We start from the raw sequence: 15,956 nt of genomic DNA on the forward strand, positions 1-15,956 counted from the left end.
TGAAGAAGGGGCTGTTGGCCCGACAGAAGCCAAGGAAAGGCGTGTCGGGTTACCGGCTAACCCCGGGGGTAACCGCGAGCCCCACCTAAGCCCATAAGCGTACACGTATTTGCTTGACCCTCGTATAACTCGTCGCGAAGGTCACAAATTTAGCCGAAGGCTGCGACGTGAGCCGAGCCACCACCTATCATCCCGGCGAGGCACGCTAACGCGAAAGTAACAAGATGTAAATTGAGACGCGTTTAGAAAGGCTGCGCACTTCCGCTTATTTAGAGAACGACCGCGCACCGAGTTTCCGTCACACTCCGTTCCACGGCGCGGTCGAAACCGAGAATTTCCCACAAAAGTCGGATTACTATGATAAATACACTGCCGGGTATTTACGCAAAATAAAAGCTTGCTTCATGAACCAGAATTGGGTACTACTCGAATTGTTTCGAATAAATATTTCTCTTAGATAATTATTCGAATAAATACTTTCTAGTCGCATATTCTATTCGAATAAAAATTATTCATTATTTGTCATAAATTAGTCTATCTATTTATTCGGATAGATATTGTAAAATTGTCCGAATAGAGATTGCAAGTTTATGCGAATAAAGATTGTAAAATTACTCGAATAATACTGACTATTTGTTCTTACGTAATTTTATAAAAATAGATTTATACGAACACATTCAGGATCAGATCAATTTGAGATACTAATCGAACGATTTTATCTAGATAAATTTTTATTCGATTGCTTAATTATTCGACAGTGTCGAATAAAATTTTATTCGTCAAGTCTTTATCTCTTATCCATCATCCGAATAAATTTTCCAAGTCTGTCATGAATTGCAAAAAAACGGGAACAACATAAAAATTTCGTTCGTTGTTTAATAATTTTTGAAACTTTTTGAATCTCTGTACTGTTTCAAATTCCACCAAGCTGGTTTTATCAGAAATGCATAAAATCCGCAGCCCACACATAAATGTCCAAGTTTTTATGTTTTTACGGAATATAAATTTAGTAATTAAAATTTTTCAAATTATTATAAATTCTTGATTGAATCGAATTTGTAGCGTAACAGTTTGTGGAAGGAATAGATTATGCAACAAGGTAATACAGCACCTTCTTCATAAAAAACGATCGGAACTATAAGATTTTCTGAATCGATTCTTTTAAATCAATTTTTTTAAAAGAAAGAAGTTTCTCAATTGTAACCTAAAATTGTACATGCTTTTGTTCAAATTCTCCATATTTAAGGTATGGAGTTCATAATCGAACAGCAATTTCTCGGTTTTTCATCACAGCATAGGCCGCACTGTGCGTTTTTATCGTTTCGTCGCACAGTGGTCTGCGAACATGCTTTCAGTAGCATAAATTCATTTTTTACATTCAATACATTAAACAAATTGTTTTGCTCTAAATTAACAGCTCTTCACATTTACAAGAAATACGTTTCACAATACCAACAGACAGCAATTGAACATTTTACAATATCTACAAACAGAAAATAGTCGAATGTATGAATGTTAACATTCACCAGTTTCGGAAATCGAACTTTTATATAGACTCGCAATTTATACATCAATCCCTTCCGATGTAATACCTAGACAGATTTGTGATGAAGATTTCCAACAGAATCCATTATAAATATGTGTGTATATTGTTAATTTCTTTAAAATCGATATAATTATTACATGATATATTATCATGTATATAATTATTTTCCTTTTTATACTAGAAAATAGTGAAACACGACGAAATTCGAGAAAAAATTAATAACGAGCGACTCAGTAATATTGATTCTATATATATGTATATTCTATTTTGTTATAAGCGTGGATTGTTGCTTCACACATAAATATGGATATCAAACATATAATTTTGTCAAGCCCTTAACTAAAATGCTTATCATAGTATAAGAAATTACTGCAGATATTTCTAATCAAGAAGTGACTGATACTGAACATTACATGTAAGTTATTAGCTTGAGAACTCGTCGTAAATGTGTTATAAGACGATTTTGTACAGGGTTTCTTCTAAGCTTGACTCTTTCAGTGATTATGGACAGTTTTCAATAAAGCTTTAAAAGTCGGATTACGTAAAAAATATATTCTAGTTAGATAGAACTCCTTGTTACAGTAATTGAGTTTGCAACGAGCTGAATACTTTAATAAACGTCCCTAAACGGATCTTCAGATATAGAAAAGTGAAGAAATAATCACAAAATTTGAAAGAATTTTATGCACTAATTTAGAAAAATACGGTGACTCCCGTTAATATTTGGACACTTTACAAAACGCAATAACTTTTTTAGAACTGGGCTAAACGACTTGATTTTTGTTACGTGGTAGAGCGATCAGTCTACTAGACTAGCCTAGGTCTTTTTTTTAAATTTTGCTATTGCTTAAAATAATAAAAGAAAATTAAAAACTGTCATTTTTTTAACTTTTATTATTTGAGCCTATAACGAAAATTTAAAAAATATGTTTCATAGATCTCGGTAAGTTATATGCGTGTTAAAAATTTCACCGAAATCGGTTGAGCTTGGTATGAGCTGTAATCAACTAAAGATCGCAGGAATCGCAGTTTTGTCCTGATTTTTGACACTTTCGACTAATAAGTGTGAAAAATTTGCAGTTTTTACAGCCTGCGTTAAACGATTTCGATGAAATTTTCGGCATGTATGCCGAACGCATTTTTTAAGTTTTCGTTATAGATTCAGATAAAAAAAGTAAAAAATCTTTTATTTTGTTTTGTCATTCCTAGTAATAACAAAATTATAACAAAGTAGTTCAGTCATTGTCTAGTATACTAATCCCATTATCATCTAAAAAAAAATTCAAATCGTTTATTCTAGTTTTAAAAAAGTCATTGCGTTTTAAAAAGGGTCCAAATATTAGTGAGACTCACTGTATATGTTCATATTTTAGAAGCCCAATCCACGATAGTTCAGCAATTGTTGCAATGCCGAATATCAACCCCAAAAATCCCACAATATCAATATCATTTAATCAATGAAACCGAAACTAGAAATTTCACGAGAAATAGTAGTTTAGATTTTTGGTATTCTGATAATTACAATAAAAATGAATTTCAAGACAAAGGTAAAAATTTCACGACCGACGCGGCACTGAACGTGAAAATTCAACGAAGACTAATTTTCTCATCCTGCCCCGATTGACCACCGCAACGGTGTCAACAACTCCTACGTTTCTTAGTTCGACGGCTTTCTACTTTACGGTTATTTTCCGATTTATAAACTGCAGCGAAGTGTCCAACGTAATATTCATGTATTCTAAAATGGTAGAAAAGAAAGTTCGTGGAACGAGCGCAAGGTTCGCGTCGGCACTTTGTACCCAGTCGAGGTTTGAGTCGATTCAAGGAATCAGGTCCCCGGGCCAACCTTCGGTCAACTCGAAATCCATCCCGAAGATTCGAGACATCGTTCCCCGACTGTATCGATAAAAAAAATCCCAGTGGCTCGGGTTTCACGATACACGGTACGAAGTTGACGCTAACGAACGCTGACAATACGAAAGGCGACCGACGTTCGACCGCATTGTAACGGCCTTCTATTAGCAAAGTCGTCGAGATACGAGGACCGGATCGTCAGATAAAGTATCCGAATGACAGATAATCGGCCACCTATCGGTTTCATAAGCCTCGTAATTTTAAATTCTTCTTTCTCCGGCCGGAGTAGCAGGAATGCCCGGGCCCTCGACGCTTCAAACTAATTTGTCGTTTAAAGTTTCATCGTGATTTATCTGAAATTTTCTCTCTCTTTATTTATGGATGTAGCGGAGTGACCAGGTTAATTATAGATGCGCCTAAGATAGATTTTACGCGTGAAACTTGTTTACAGGGTGAAAAGCCTGAACGCGCTACGATACACGTGATGTCCGCCGAGGAAAGCAATTTCAAGCGATCGCGTCGCGATGCTCGATAGAACAGCCATATTCCTTTGAAACCGTTCCGCACGATAAGCGAACTATTAGATAGACTGATCTCTATTCCCGGCGACGAGCAGAATGCGGTCGATAGAACGGACTCGCACGTAAATCTTCCACCGACGGTAGAAAACAACGTGACAAAAAGTACGCTACACGTGAACTCTTTTCCTATCCGCTTCTTTTTTAAATAGGCTAAGCGCCGTGCAGTCCTGCGACCGTGCTCCAAAAACCGAGCATTCTGCTATACACGCGCTGTGAAACTATCTATCTCTAATAATAAGTAACAGAGTTTCATCTACAGGGTGTCTCAGAACTTTCGTCACACCCTGTATGGGCGATTCCTGAGGCGATTTGAAGTAATGACATTTTCTTTGGTGAAAATATATTGGTGGCGGCTTTGCTAACGAGTTAACAACATGGACTAATCAGAAAGTGAGTACAATTGACGCCACGCCCTCGTGACCACTGCCGCGGCGCGTTCGCTATAACGCCAAACTTCGTAGACCGCTCTCTGATTGGCCACCGTTTTTCGTTAATAACCGGTTAACGAAGCCGCGGAGAACATTTTCGCTAAGGAAAAAGTTACTTGAAATCACTTTACGAATCGTCTCGAGGACACTCTGTACAGTTATTTAGATTTTGTTAGACGACGTAGTAAAAAGTTTACGCGATAGAATTAATTCATGTGAGCACAGCGCAAGAACACTTGTGTTCAGAAGCATTAGGACACTCATCAGGTGTAAAGATTATCAAAGTTCTATAAAGCAAATTGATGCAGTTAGTCTTCGGTTGACGGAACTTGGGATCACTTTGACCTAGGGTTACGAACGTTGCATCTAAATTCTAATTTTCTAGCAGCTAATTTAAATTATTAGCTATTTATATCGAGCTTAATGCAGGCTCGATCTCACCTCAAGGACGTACATCCAAAAATACGTGAAAAAGATTGATACGCAAGGATTTGAATGATGATAAAAATGTTCAGTAACCCTCAGAGGGTACTACTATTCTATCTTTGAAAACATAGCAAATGTTCTAATTTCAAATTCTGAATTCAAATGTGTGCACTGTGTGTTAATTAACATGTTAACCCCTTGCTTTATGTTTCCTTCCACCGCTACGCTGTTAGAGCTTTCTAGTTTTAGAGCTTCTATTTAAGCTTCATACGCTCTTCAAAAATAGTTATTCCCAAAAACTCGTCCTGTAGTTTTCACCTACTTTTTTTACACTTTAATCCTGCCGAGTGTGCTCTATTTAAAATACATATTTCAAACGAATAAAGAGAGTTAAAATTGAAACCTCGAATTTGATTGAAGATCTAAGCCTTCCAGAAAGGAAAAGGTACGTCTATTTTTTTGTAAAGATATTGAAAAACCATGTTATTATTATGACAATTATTCTAAAAACTTTGTAGTTACTATAAATCGTGTAAGATGAGATCTTTACAATGTAGCTGCCCCTCTTGCTCCTACAAATATCACACATAATCCTAAATGCAAATGTTCCATGAAAGTGGAGACATTTATCGCGTATATTATGGCAATGCAAACTCTACGAGACTTAACGTTTGATTACCGAAGCGAGTTAATTTGACTCATTTGCGATTTTATTGCTATATGTGTATAGGAAAACTTAAATTATTTTTTTCAGAACATATGGTATTTTTTAACATTGGTTTTTAATAGAATTATGACCAACATATGTTTTAAAAAAATAATTTAAATTTTTCTACATATATATAGCAATAATATCGTAAATGAGTCAAATTGACTCGCTCCGGCAATCCAATGTTAATGGGAGAAACTAATCAAGAAACTACGGAATATATGATTACAATTACCTTCAAGCAGAGAGTTAATTACAGAACGAAGCATTACAACCCGTTTACGCATTTTCCTCCCCTCAAAAAATGCAACTGGTGCGTTTAAAAACACATATACCCGTGTACGAATAAAATACAAGAGAAACGTTAATACAAGCTGAGGAACGTATAAAGATTACAATGAATAAATAAGATACACGATTAAATTAAACATTACAATTGTCCTAGAAAACAACGATATATCATCGTCCGGCTGATAAAGGTTAAACATCAAACAAGAGGTTAACGACGACCAGTTTCTCTGACCTGCGCGTACAGTATAATCGTCTCGTAGTGTTCCAGAAGGGGCTAAACGATCCGACTGGTATCTTTTTAAACAGCGACCGTAGCACCACGGTAAAGTTTCAAGGGAACAGGGCTGAGGTGAAAGCTCGAGAGGGGGAGAAAAGCGACTCTAAGATTCCACCGGATAGTGTAAACAAACAAGCTCGTTCGACCAACCTTTATGTGGCATCTTCCAGAAGGGCGGTTCGGGGGTGGGTGAGCAAGGGTTGGCCACCCCCGCGCCCAACAGGGTTCTTGCCGCGTGCAGCGCCGCCGCCGCCGCCTCCCGGCTCCGCGCTGCCGCAGCGCTTGGCGGGTAATCCGAAACACTGTCACTTCCGACGATGCCGGTACCGCCACCGCTGCCTCCGCAAGAACGAAGGTGTAGGTTCAGCCGACTGCCGGCGACCGTCCCACCGCCACCACCTCCACCTCCGCCGCCACCTCCGGCCACGCTAACACAATGCTGGAAACAGGCAAACAATCTAGTAAGGTTAAAGTACCTCTTATGGAACGATTTTCAGGCGATATAAGATTATCATCGATTTTACTACAATTCGAAAGTGTTATTGTCGAATATGTATAATAATGTTCGATAAATTGGTGTTTCTAGATATCGTAATGAACCTTCAAATATTTATTTAACACGAATCAAAAATAATACGAACAAAATAGTGAAGTACGAGCGTGCAAGTATACATATATTATGGAACACCGTTCTAGTACCATGTCCACGTGTTTCATATTCAATGGCTCTATTTTGGAACACATATCTGAAATGTCAGTTTCAAAATAGAGACATTAAATTTGAAACACGAACGCCAAGTGGTGGTTCTTACTCAGAAACACCCGTATTCGTACAAACATATTTTCGAGTGTGAGTGAATTTATAAAGAACAATGTTCAAAAATATTGGTAGAATTTTTACATCCTCTCTCAGATTTTTTTATTATATTATTTGTGCTACTGTTTCATTTAGGGGGACAATTGTGCAGTGTTTTTATAATAGGTATTTTTAAGGTTTTAAGGTACTGGTTCACGAGTTCAGGAACATCTATTCGATTTTCATCGAAAAATATATTTCTTCATTGTATCTTTTCCTCTACGATATTTAATCGTGCTTGTTTATGTTTTTGAGTTAATGATGGCTTTTAAAGGAGTATTTTCTTTTTTTAAGGAGTTTTAAGGAGTATATTCTTTTAATAATTTGTTGCACATTCCTTATGTTAGGCTAGAGCACAACATGTTACGTTATTTTGGAATTATTTGAAACCATTATTTGAGATAATTGTGAAATTCTTCTTGGAGATTATATGGTTATCTAATCATCAACTCTCTCATAGACATTTCTGTAGATGCTTCTACCTTAATTTCTATCAGAAACGATTTTTTTTCGTGACAATTGTAGATAGAACCAGATACAAACCCCTTAAAGATGAACTTTTTGATACGATATTATTTCTATTTTCGAATAACAGTTGAAAATTAATTATTTCTCGAACAGTTATTTTTTATATTCATTTAAAATAGATTTTATCCCGGTCTGGGTCGATTAACGCTAGAACTCTTGAGGGTGGCTCCTCAACGAACCCACAAGTTTAATAATTATAAACTAAACCGATTTCCTTAGAATATTCGCAAACAATTATATATTGTCGATTTCCACGTTGACATTTGGTATTTAAAATATTCTCTACTTCATGCAAGAAACTCTTGGTATTAGAAATATAAAATCTACTGCATATTTAATTAGGAGGAACAGAAAGATTTTATAAATAAATAATAGAAGTCAAACCTGAAAAACTGAAATATGAGGAATTGTCTAAACTCAAACAAAATTGTTTTAAATGCAAATATCCTGTATGTAAAAAGTACTCTGCGAATATTGTAATTTGCCCATCATGTTTATGTATAAAGTAATTTCACGTAAGCATATATATTTTTCACGGTTTCGTTTTCGAGGAAAATGGAATTCAGAATCGATCTGATTCGTGTGCATCAGAAGGAGAAGTAACAATTACATCCCCAATTCTATTAATTAATGCAGACAAGTAACGATAACAAACTGAATCTATTGACACCGTATTCTATACAAAAACGATCACAGCAATTATATGTATCAGTTGCCAACACGATTCCGTTTTTTTTTATTTTTTAATTATGTACATAATTATTTATTACTTCTAAAAGTGTGCAAGGAAGAGTATAAATGCTGTCTAGAAAGTTGTTGTAAAGCAAAAAATATAAACCTAAACACTAGTTTCTCTAATTTATGACACAATCAATTTCACTCATTTAGGTCAATTGACAACTATTTGTTTAAACGATTTTCTTCGTGAATATCACAGATCAAGTCAAGCAGATTAATGTAAGGTTAATTTCTAAATTATGATGATGTAAATTACGAAATGAAGTTAAAGTACAAAAATTATACGAATCTTTCCACGACAAATGTTGGTGAGTTAACGCATTTCTAAAAAGTTGTTTGCAGATTAAACTGCCACAAAAATGCATTTCAATTTAAAAAATCAACAGTTTTTAACTAGTAACCAAATAAACTATAAAGAACGCCTCCGAAACGAAATATTATAAACGGAACTCAAATTTGAGTCTATAGTAATCAGAAATGTAAAACAAGATGTGCATTTAGATAATTTTCGATTAGCACCGTGCAAAAAGAATTTTACAGAAACCATGCAACTGAGTCGGCCGCGACAATGTCTCCTCGTGATGAAGATAGCAAGCACAAAGCCAAAGATATCTTCATATAGTTATTCGTGATATAATTCATAATTATTATACATAATTATCTCCGTAGCAAAATGGAATTAAGCATAAAGTAACGGAGTGGGTTAAAGGTCGCGCAAGAAATAAATATGTTATAACTATGTATACCGCAATCTCGCGACTACGACAACGGGAAATAACAAGGACGGAAGACTAATGCATAAGATTTACAAGCAAAAGCTCTCTTCGTTGTTCCTCCGCAACTGTTGATGAGTATTCGCATCAAACGGGGCACGTGCTTCTGTTCGGAGCATCCATTTCAAACCGAATACATTGTGTCCCTTGTGTCTTCCCTTAAATACAAAGTGAATCACTTCATTCACACGATCTATCGTCAGCTTCCCGAACTTATACGAATTTCATACCCGTTCTCCTAACGAAGAGAAACTACCCTTACGAACGAGTCCATTTTTACTAGATGAACCAAACCCATTCAATCTCCAACTCATCGACATACATCCCCGTCTATGTGAACACATCCTCGGTTAAGATGGTTAACTTTAAAAAGTTTTAAAATCATTAATGGACATTATTATGATTGTTGTGTTTACTTCATACTTATCAGAGAATATATTTTACCAATTAAATTTTCTTTTCGTCGATTGCACCTCAAACTTCTTTTACTTATTTTGGCATTCCAGCTATGAATTTTTTCATTATAACCGAACAAGTATTCTTCCATTCGGCTTGTAATATTCACGGTAATGCCAAGTAAGGAAACCACGACAAACGACCGCACGCAACGTAACAAACTATTAATTAATTAAAGTACTTAAATAATTAAATCACTCAATTTAGTACCACTAGATGTTGCTGAATATACATCCGAAATAGAATTTGCCGACACACATCGTTTTATGGCATTAATATTTTGAAATATTATATTAAAATATTATATTATATTTAAATATTATTATATATATATTTTTTTAAATTATACCATTTACATAATTTATTCATTAAAAGTGGTAACTGTCCACATACTTATGGACGGGAGTGTACATTTTGAGTGCATAAACACTAGAAGTACCGAACCAGTAAAACCAGGTTGGTTTTCTGGTAATTTTTCTTACAGTTTTCAATATCATGAAACTGTTTCTGTGAAAAGTTTTTAGATAAACTTCTCTATTTACGCATACATTGTGATAGAAGATCCAAATCTGAATTTCATTTGTACCCGATCTTGTTCGCGATAATTTCCACCATTTTTGAGGAACACAATGGAGGGGGGACGGACGTATTGAATTAAAATTACGTTACTGCTCTATTAAAACGAACAGTGATTCGATATTTCGTGCTGTCGAAACCGAAGGAATAAATCTTGCTAACAGTGTTTCAATGAATTCAGTTTTTGCAGCTCGCACGGCGCCATATTGGCGGACGTTTTGTGTCCCACCGACGCTGCGTCCCTCGTTAAAACTTCATTTCCGCGACTACGACGAAACACGAACGCTGCGAGCACAAGAATTGCGTGCCAAGTGGACCGAAGGATTAAACGTTGATGGAGGATGTCACGTTTGAGCGATTTCTTTCACTCGAACTTGATTTCCAGCGAGTTCTCGCAATTTGTCGCGCGCAGGAAAGGTACACGGCCGCTCGTTTCTCGAATTTTGCACGTGCTTGCGCGTGCAATGGCTCGGTTATTAGAATTTCCACGCGACACGCACAGGTACGGGCGACAGGTTCCGTTTCATCATCGAGCGGACAGAGAAAGAGAGAAAAAAAAAATAGTAAAACAATTTCGTCACCTTGCGGAGTTTCGCGAACAATGGATTTGTTGGCCAAGCGTAAGAACGCCGGCGAATGTTGTTGTGAAAGACCTACGATTTCTAACTCCCGTCGGAATTAATTAATTAAAAAGAGGATGCGATAATAGAGGATGCGATGCGTACCGATAACTGGAACAATGTAACTCGAAGGTCCCGAAAGGTGAAGGTGCTAGACTGTCAATGGTAGCGAAAGAAAATCATGCACAGAGGACAACCGTGTCTGTGAAATACGAGAGAATAATCTATTCTCGCATTTCGATGTTGCTTCTAATTCACTGCATACGTTCGACGGTAATGACAACTATGAATAAATTGCGCACGAGCATCGTCGTTCACGTTTATGTCATCGCTTCATTTCTCGCTCACAATGTCCATTTCTTGTTGCAAGTTAATCGTTCCAATTTCTTAATAGAAAATTTATTTTTTGTCAGACTTGTTAACGAAATACCATATAAAACTAGATGAATTAGAAGAGTGAAACAGCAACGTCTTCGCAACCGCCGGATAAAATCTGTAACTTAGCCCTCCGCCATTTCGAAAAATTCCAGCAGCTTTGCACGTCCACGCGATCACTGACACACGCGCGATTAACATCCTCAATCTCATAGTTACAAATAAGTAAATTAATTTTGGTACCTGTCGTTCTTTAAGTTACAATACAGAGCGTAATATCCACACAATTTTGTTTCGCCAAATTGTTTAAATACTTCGTAATAGAAACACGTTGCATTTAATAAATTATTTAAGCAACGAAAACAAGTAACGAAAGAAATTGATGGTCGCGAACGTGAATGACTGTCGAACGCGCTAAGCAATCTTCTTCTCGGAATAATGATTAACGAACGCACTTCGGTAGCCTCGATTCTATGTAGATCGTTGCTTCAAGATGGAGCGCAAGGACCGCGCGCAACCGTCATAAATCGTGACAACGTTATGAATTAAAAACGTCGCAGGATGTACGGGAAATGTTACGAGCTCGTTGTCCAATAAATCTGTCGGATTCATAATCGCGATGCATTAAACACGCGTTTGAAACGCCGCCGGGAGGGAATAGAAGGTTAAATTTCGCGAGCCGTCGGCCCGGGATCCGCGTAAAGGCTGATCAATGTTTCCGCGTGAAACGTCGAAACCGGCCCCGGTCGGAATAACTTCGATATTGTTGCGAGCGATTTCATAAGCCAATGTGTAAATCATGAAAACTCGATTGATCCCCGCGTACTTCTGCACGCTCTTTCACGCGCCCTTTCACGCGTACAAACGGACGCCGCTTCAAAGAACATAATTCAGGGGATTATCGTCCGCGAAACGGGACAAATATTGGCACCGTCGAAACTGGTTCGCCAAAAGCAAATGTTCGAGGTGCGCCCAGAAAATAAATAACGCCACGACGAATAATAAACATCCCCGGTGTCACCGGTATATTTCTGGCCATTTTTTTACGGTCGTGGCTGATCGCGTCTCCGCTCGAATTTATCGCCGACGAAACGTAACATCTCAATGTTGGTCGTACGCGATCCACCGAATTCACCGGAACACCGTCACGATCAAAAGAAGCAACAAAAACTTTTCGGCAGGGCGTTTCCCCGCGCGTTTTAAAAATTCCCTCTATTAGCATTTGATACGCGAATAATTAAATGTTAAATCCACGTTACGCTCGGAAAATAGGCGAAGGCTAATTTGCTAACTTGCCCTACGTGCTTGCACGTCCGCCGACCTGTGCAAGTAGAGACACATTACTCTTGAACCTCGCGGTCCTGACTATACGTGCACCGTACACGAGGGTGGACAGAGGGTCAACGTTAAATTCGGTCAGAAACTCCCGTAAACAGTTGTGAACACTTGTAAAATAATTAGGGCCGCCGGCGGAATACAGTTTTCCGAGTTCTCCTGCGAACTCTTGTCGGAATATACTTTCGACGTTCTCTCTTTCAATCGTCGCCCCCTTCCATCGCCTCGGGCTAACTTTAATTTCACCGGATACAGAAGAAATCAAACCTAACGGCATAGTCGCCGATTCTATTTCACACAGTCGGTCGCACTAGAACACGCATTACCGCCACAAAAATTCTTAAAACGGGTCTCCCAGCACGAACAATCCGAAACACTAAGATTACGCGTGCAAGAAGCGGGAAACAGAAAGCGTTGACTAATTCGGTCTCCGGATGGCAATCCTATAAAAAAACGTGCGAATCTTGTACAAGATACAAAACTCTAATTGGGTATAAATGAAAGATATATGGAAACCAAAAATAATAGTAGAAGACAGTTGAATGTTAATCAATATACGGATTTCAAATTTTTTCATTTACAATTACAGTAAATTCTCCCCAATTGCTTTTCAGCTTATTGTTTTTATAGTTGTAGGCAATCGGTAACTATTGAGATTGTGTCGAACAAAGAATGTTGGCGACATTCATGAAGAATTTATTCAATAAATTTATACCTTAGGACGAATATTACAATAAATGTAGCTAAAAGTCCGACTGAACTTTTATTATATATTCTATAATATATATTTATAATACATATATATCTATAATATATATTAAATATTATATTAATAATGCAACTGTATAAAATATTATTGTATAAAGTATCACCATATAGTAACGTAAAATAGTTGTCTTCAGTGCCCCGTAAACCTAGCGTTAATGAAGCCGGGCCATTTATTTCGGAAGGATCGCACCTCGAGATTGTTGGGGACGAATATCGAAGACGACGATTTCGAAAAGCGCACACGTTCGGGGATCGAGCGTCGCGAAATTGTTCGTTCCGGTCCGGGCAAGTAGCTTTCCCGAACAGCCGTGTAATTTAAACTCCCGTGGCCGGCATTCTTGTGGTCAGATTGGTGTTTACATCGACAGTAATACCCTCTTTGGCGATCGAGATACCACCGAAGGCGAGTTCACAACAGCGGCAGCAGCGCCGCGCCGGTACACCTACGCGCATTCCACCGTCGCTTTCGTTCGTCATAGTTAATCACGCCGCAGTTACGACGAGTGTTAATTATCATTCGGCCCGGTTCGTAGATCATTAGCTCCTTTCATCGTGGTCGTGGGTAACGTCGCGAACACGGGGGACCGAGGGGTGGGGGGCGGGGGCGGACAAAGAAAGGAGAGAACCCCATAAACGATTCGAGTCGATCAAAATGTGCAAGCTGTGTTACCGAGCCGACTGATTACGGGCTACTATCCCGCTGATCGCTTTGAATCCGCGCTAAAAAAAAAAAAATAACGCGCGCGACCACTTAACGTAATGCGGCTCTAATAGAAACGCTTATTAAGGTGGCGAGGAATGCGACGTAACACGAACCTTCCGTCTCGAGTTTATTACTTCCCGATCGGTTACCTGCCGTTGACAACTGGAACGACCTCGAGGAAAAAATATTACAAATAATGGACGTTTCGTCGGAAGGGTCGTAGAAAATTTCGCGTCGTTCTAGATTTCGGCGAACCGTGTGCACGCCGTTCGAACTTTTCTGCGCGAATTTGTTCGATCCAAAACTCGGTTAAAGGAGAATAAATGTGCTACGAGATTTAATGCGCAGATGAAATCAATTGAAAATCGAATAAAATGCATTATACCGGGGCCAGTGGCGACCAGGCGGGTGAAACAGGCGGGAAGTTCAAACTTCCTCGTAGAAATTAAACGAACCCGCGCGAAGTTTACTAATTACTCGGCTCCTTCGTCGTCTGCGGCGAGGTTAGAAGAAGCTGTCACGCATTAAATTACTTAATATCGCGTTCCGGTGGCGTTTTGCACGAAAAATTACGTGGCTGCACCGTTTCGTCGACGGCCGGGAAGGGGGTACACGTTTGAAAAGGGAGGAGAGAAAAAAATAAACGAGGCGGCCTCAAAGCGACGGCAGACAGTGTAACGACATTCTCGACGGTCGATTTGCAATTAGCGGGTACGCGGGAACACTTTTCCTTTCGACAAAAGCGTTTCCACGAGAAATCTTGCGATCCCGCGGCCTCGTTAATGGCGGCCGCGCAAAGAACCTGCCGAAGAGGGATCATTAAAGACGCTGGGATTTTTGTGCATTAACCAAATGCCTGACGATTTCCGGACGAGGTGGCACGGTAAATAAAGACGAAATTGCTATTCCACTATTTAAAGTCCGGCGAATGCAGATTGCGGAAGTGAACGGAGAGTTGTACGCCGATCTCTCGACGAGAGCATGCGAAACCCATCTCTGCGCGACAAAGAACGTCGGATCGTCTCGAGGAATTTTGTTGAAAAGGAGAAGGATCCTTTGGACGGTGTCCCGGCTACATAGCTGAATCGTTACCAATTTGTCCACCATTTGTCGTCGCATTTACAATATCGCCTCGTTACTCGTTCCGTCGCGATCTCCTTCATACCGAGCTAACAAATATTTCCATTGTCGAACACCGTTTTGTGCGCCGAGAGATGCAACCAGAGTCTTGGTCGAGAAGCTCCACGATGAAAGATAAATTATTAATTCGCGATAAAGATCCTCTTTACACTTGCAGCGAGTTTCTTCATTTATACAATTTTTACTAGCTCGTGTGAAACGGATGTAGCAAATTCTGCGTTGTCGTTGGCGATCGACTAAGAGCAGCGTTTCCTAATCGGAAATGACAGTCTTCGTTGCACGAATACGAAGCTCGCGTCCAATTTTTTAATACCATTTTTACAAATATTTTGAATTATGCAATTTATCGAATTAATCTTGCAATGACTACAGCGAAAGAAGCGATTATTAGACCGCGGATCTTTATGACAAATAAAAATTGTCTGTCGCAATTGTACGAAATGGACGATGCAAATAAATTTGATTCTTCTTTTAATGCAAATAAATGTTATTCTTCTTTTAATAATCTTAATCGGTAGAAAATAGTACGCTGATATTCTTAAATTCATTTAATCTTTTCAGTTTGAAATATGACTTGCTCGTTTTCGCGTCATGAATGCATAAAATCCGTAGTCTAACGATTATATAGAACATGGAAAATAATTTTTCTTAGAAATTATTAAAAGATGACCCTTAACCCCTTTCGTAAAAATAATATTAAATAAAAATTATGAAAAATTGTCTCTCTTCCGACAGCTTCGGTAGAAACAGCGTTAAAGGACGCCGATCGTGAAAATCGTCAAATTAGTTTCGACCAACGAAAACAACTCGAGACGCAAGAGGTATTATTCTTTCTGACGAAATCACGGCATTTGTACCATGATTCTCAACCGTTGAGCTGGAGAATGGTAACGAAGATCGAGCCTGCGAGATTTTGTATGCCGACAGCCGTTGCGATAGGATCTCGATTCCGCTACAACTCGTTAGACTAAACAAT

At 38.4% G+C, this 15,956-nt stretch overlaps 1 protein-coding gene across 3 annotated transcripts in view; it reads right to left on the bottom strand.

Moving 5' to 3' along the window:
* toy (paired box 6 protein twin of eyeless) overlaps positions 1-15,956 on the bottom strand; it is a 98,673-nt gene that overhangs the window by 79,677 nt on the left and 3,040 nt on the right. For all 3 annotated transcript variants that reach the window (XR_013034154.1, XM_033478397.2, XM_033478395.2), the window contains exon 2: positions 6,263-6,551. Coding sequence is in view for 2 of the 3 variants with exons in the window: in XM_033478397.2 (XP_033334288.2) it covers positions 6,263-6,275 (13 nt within the window). In the remaining variant the exon portion in view is untranslated. The remainder of the gene's footprint in view (positions 1-6,262; positions 6,552-15,956) is intronic.

This window comes from Megalopta genalis, chromosome 9 (genome assembly GCF_051020955.1).
Source record: "Megalopta genalis isolate 19385.01 chromosome 9, iyMegGena1_principal, whole genome shotgun sequence".
Lineage (NCBI taxonomy): Eukaryota > Metazoa > Arthropoda > Insecta > Hymenoptera > Halictidae > Megalopta > Megalopta genalis.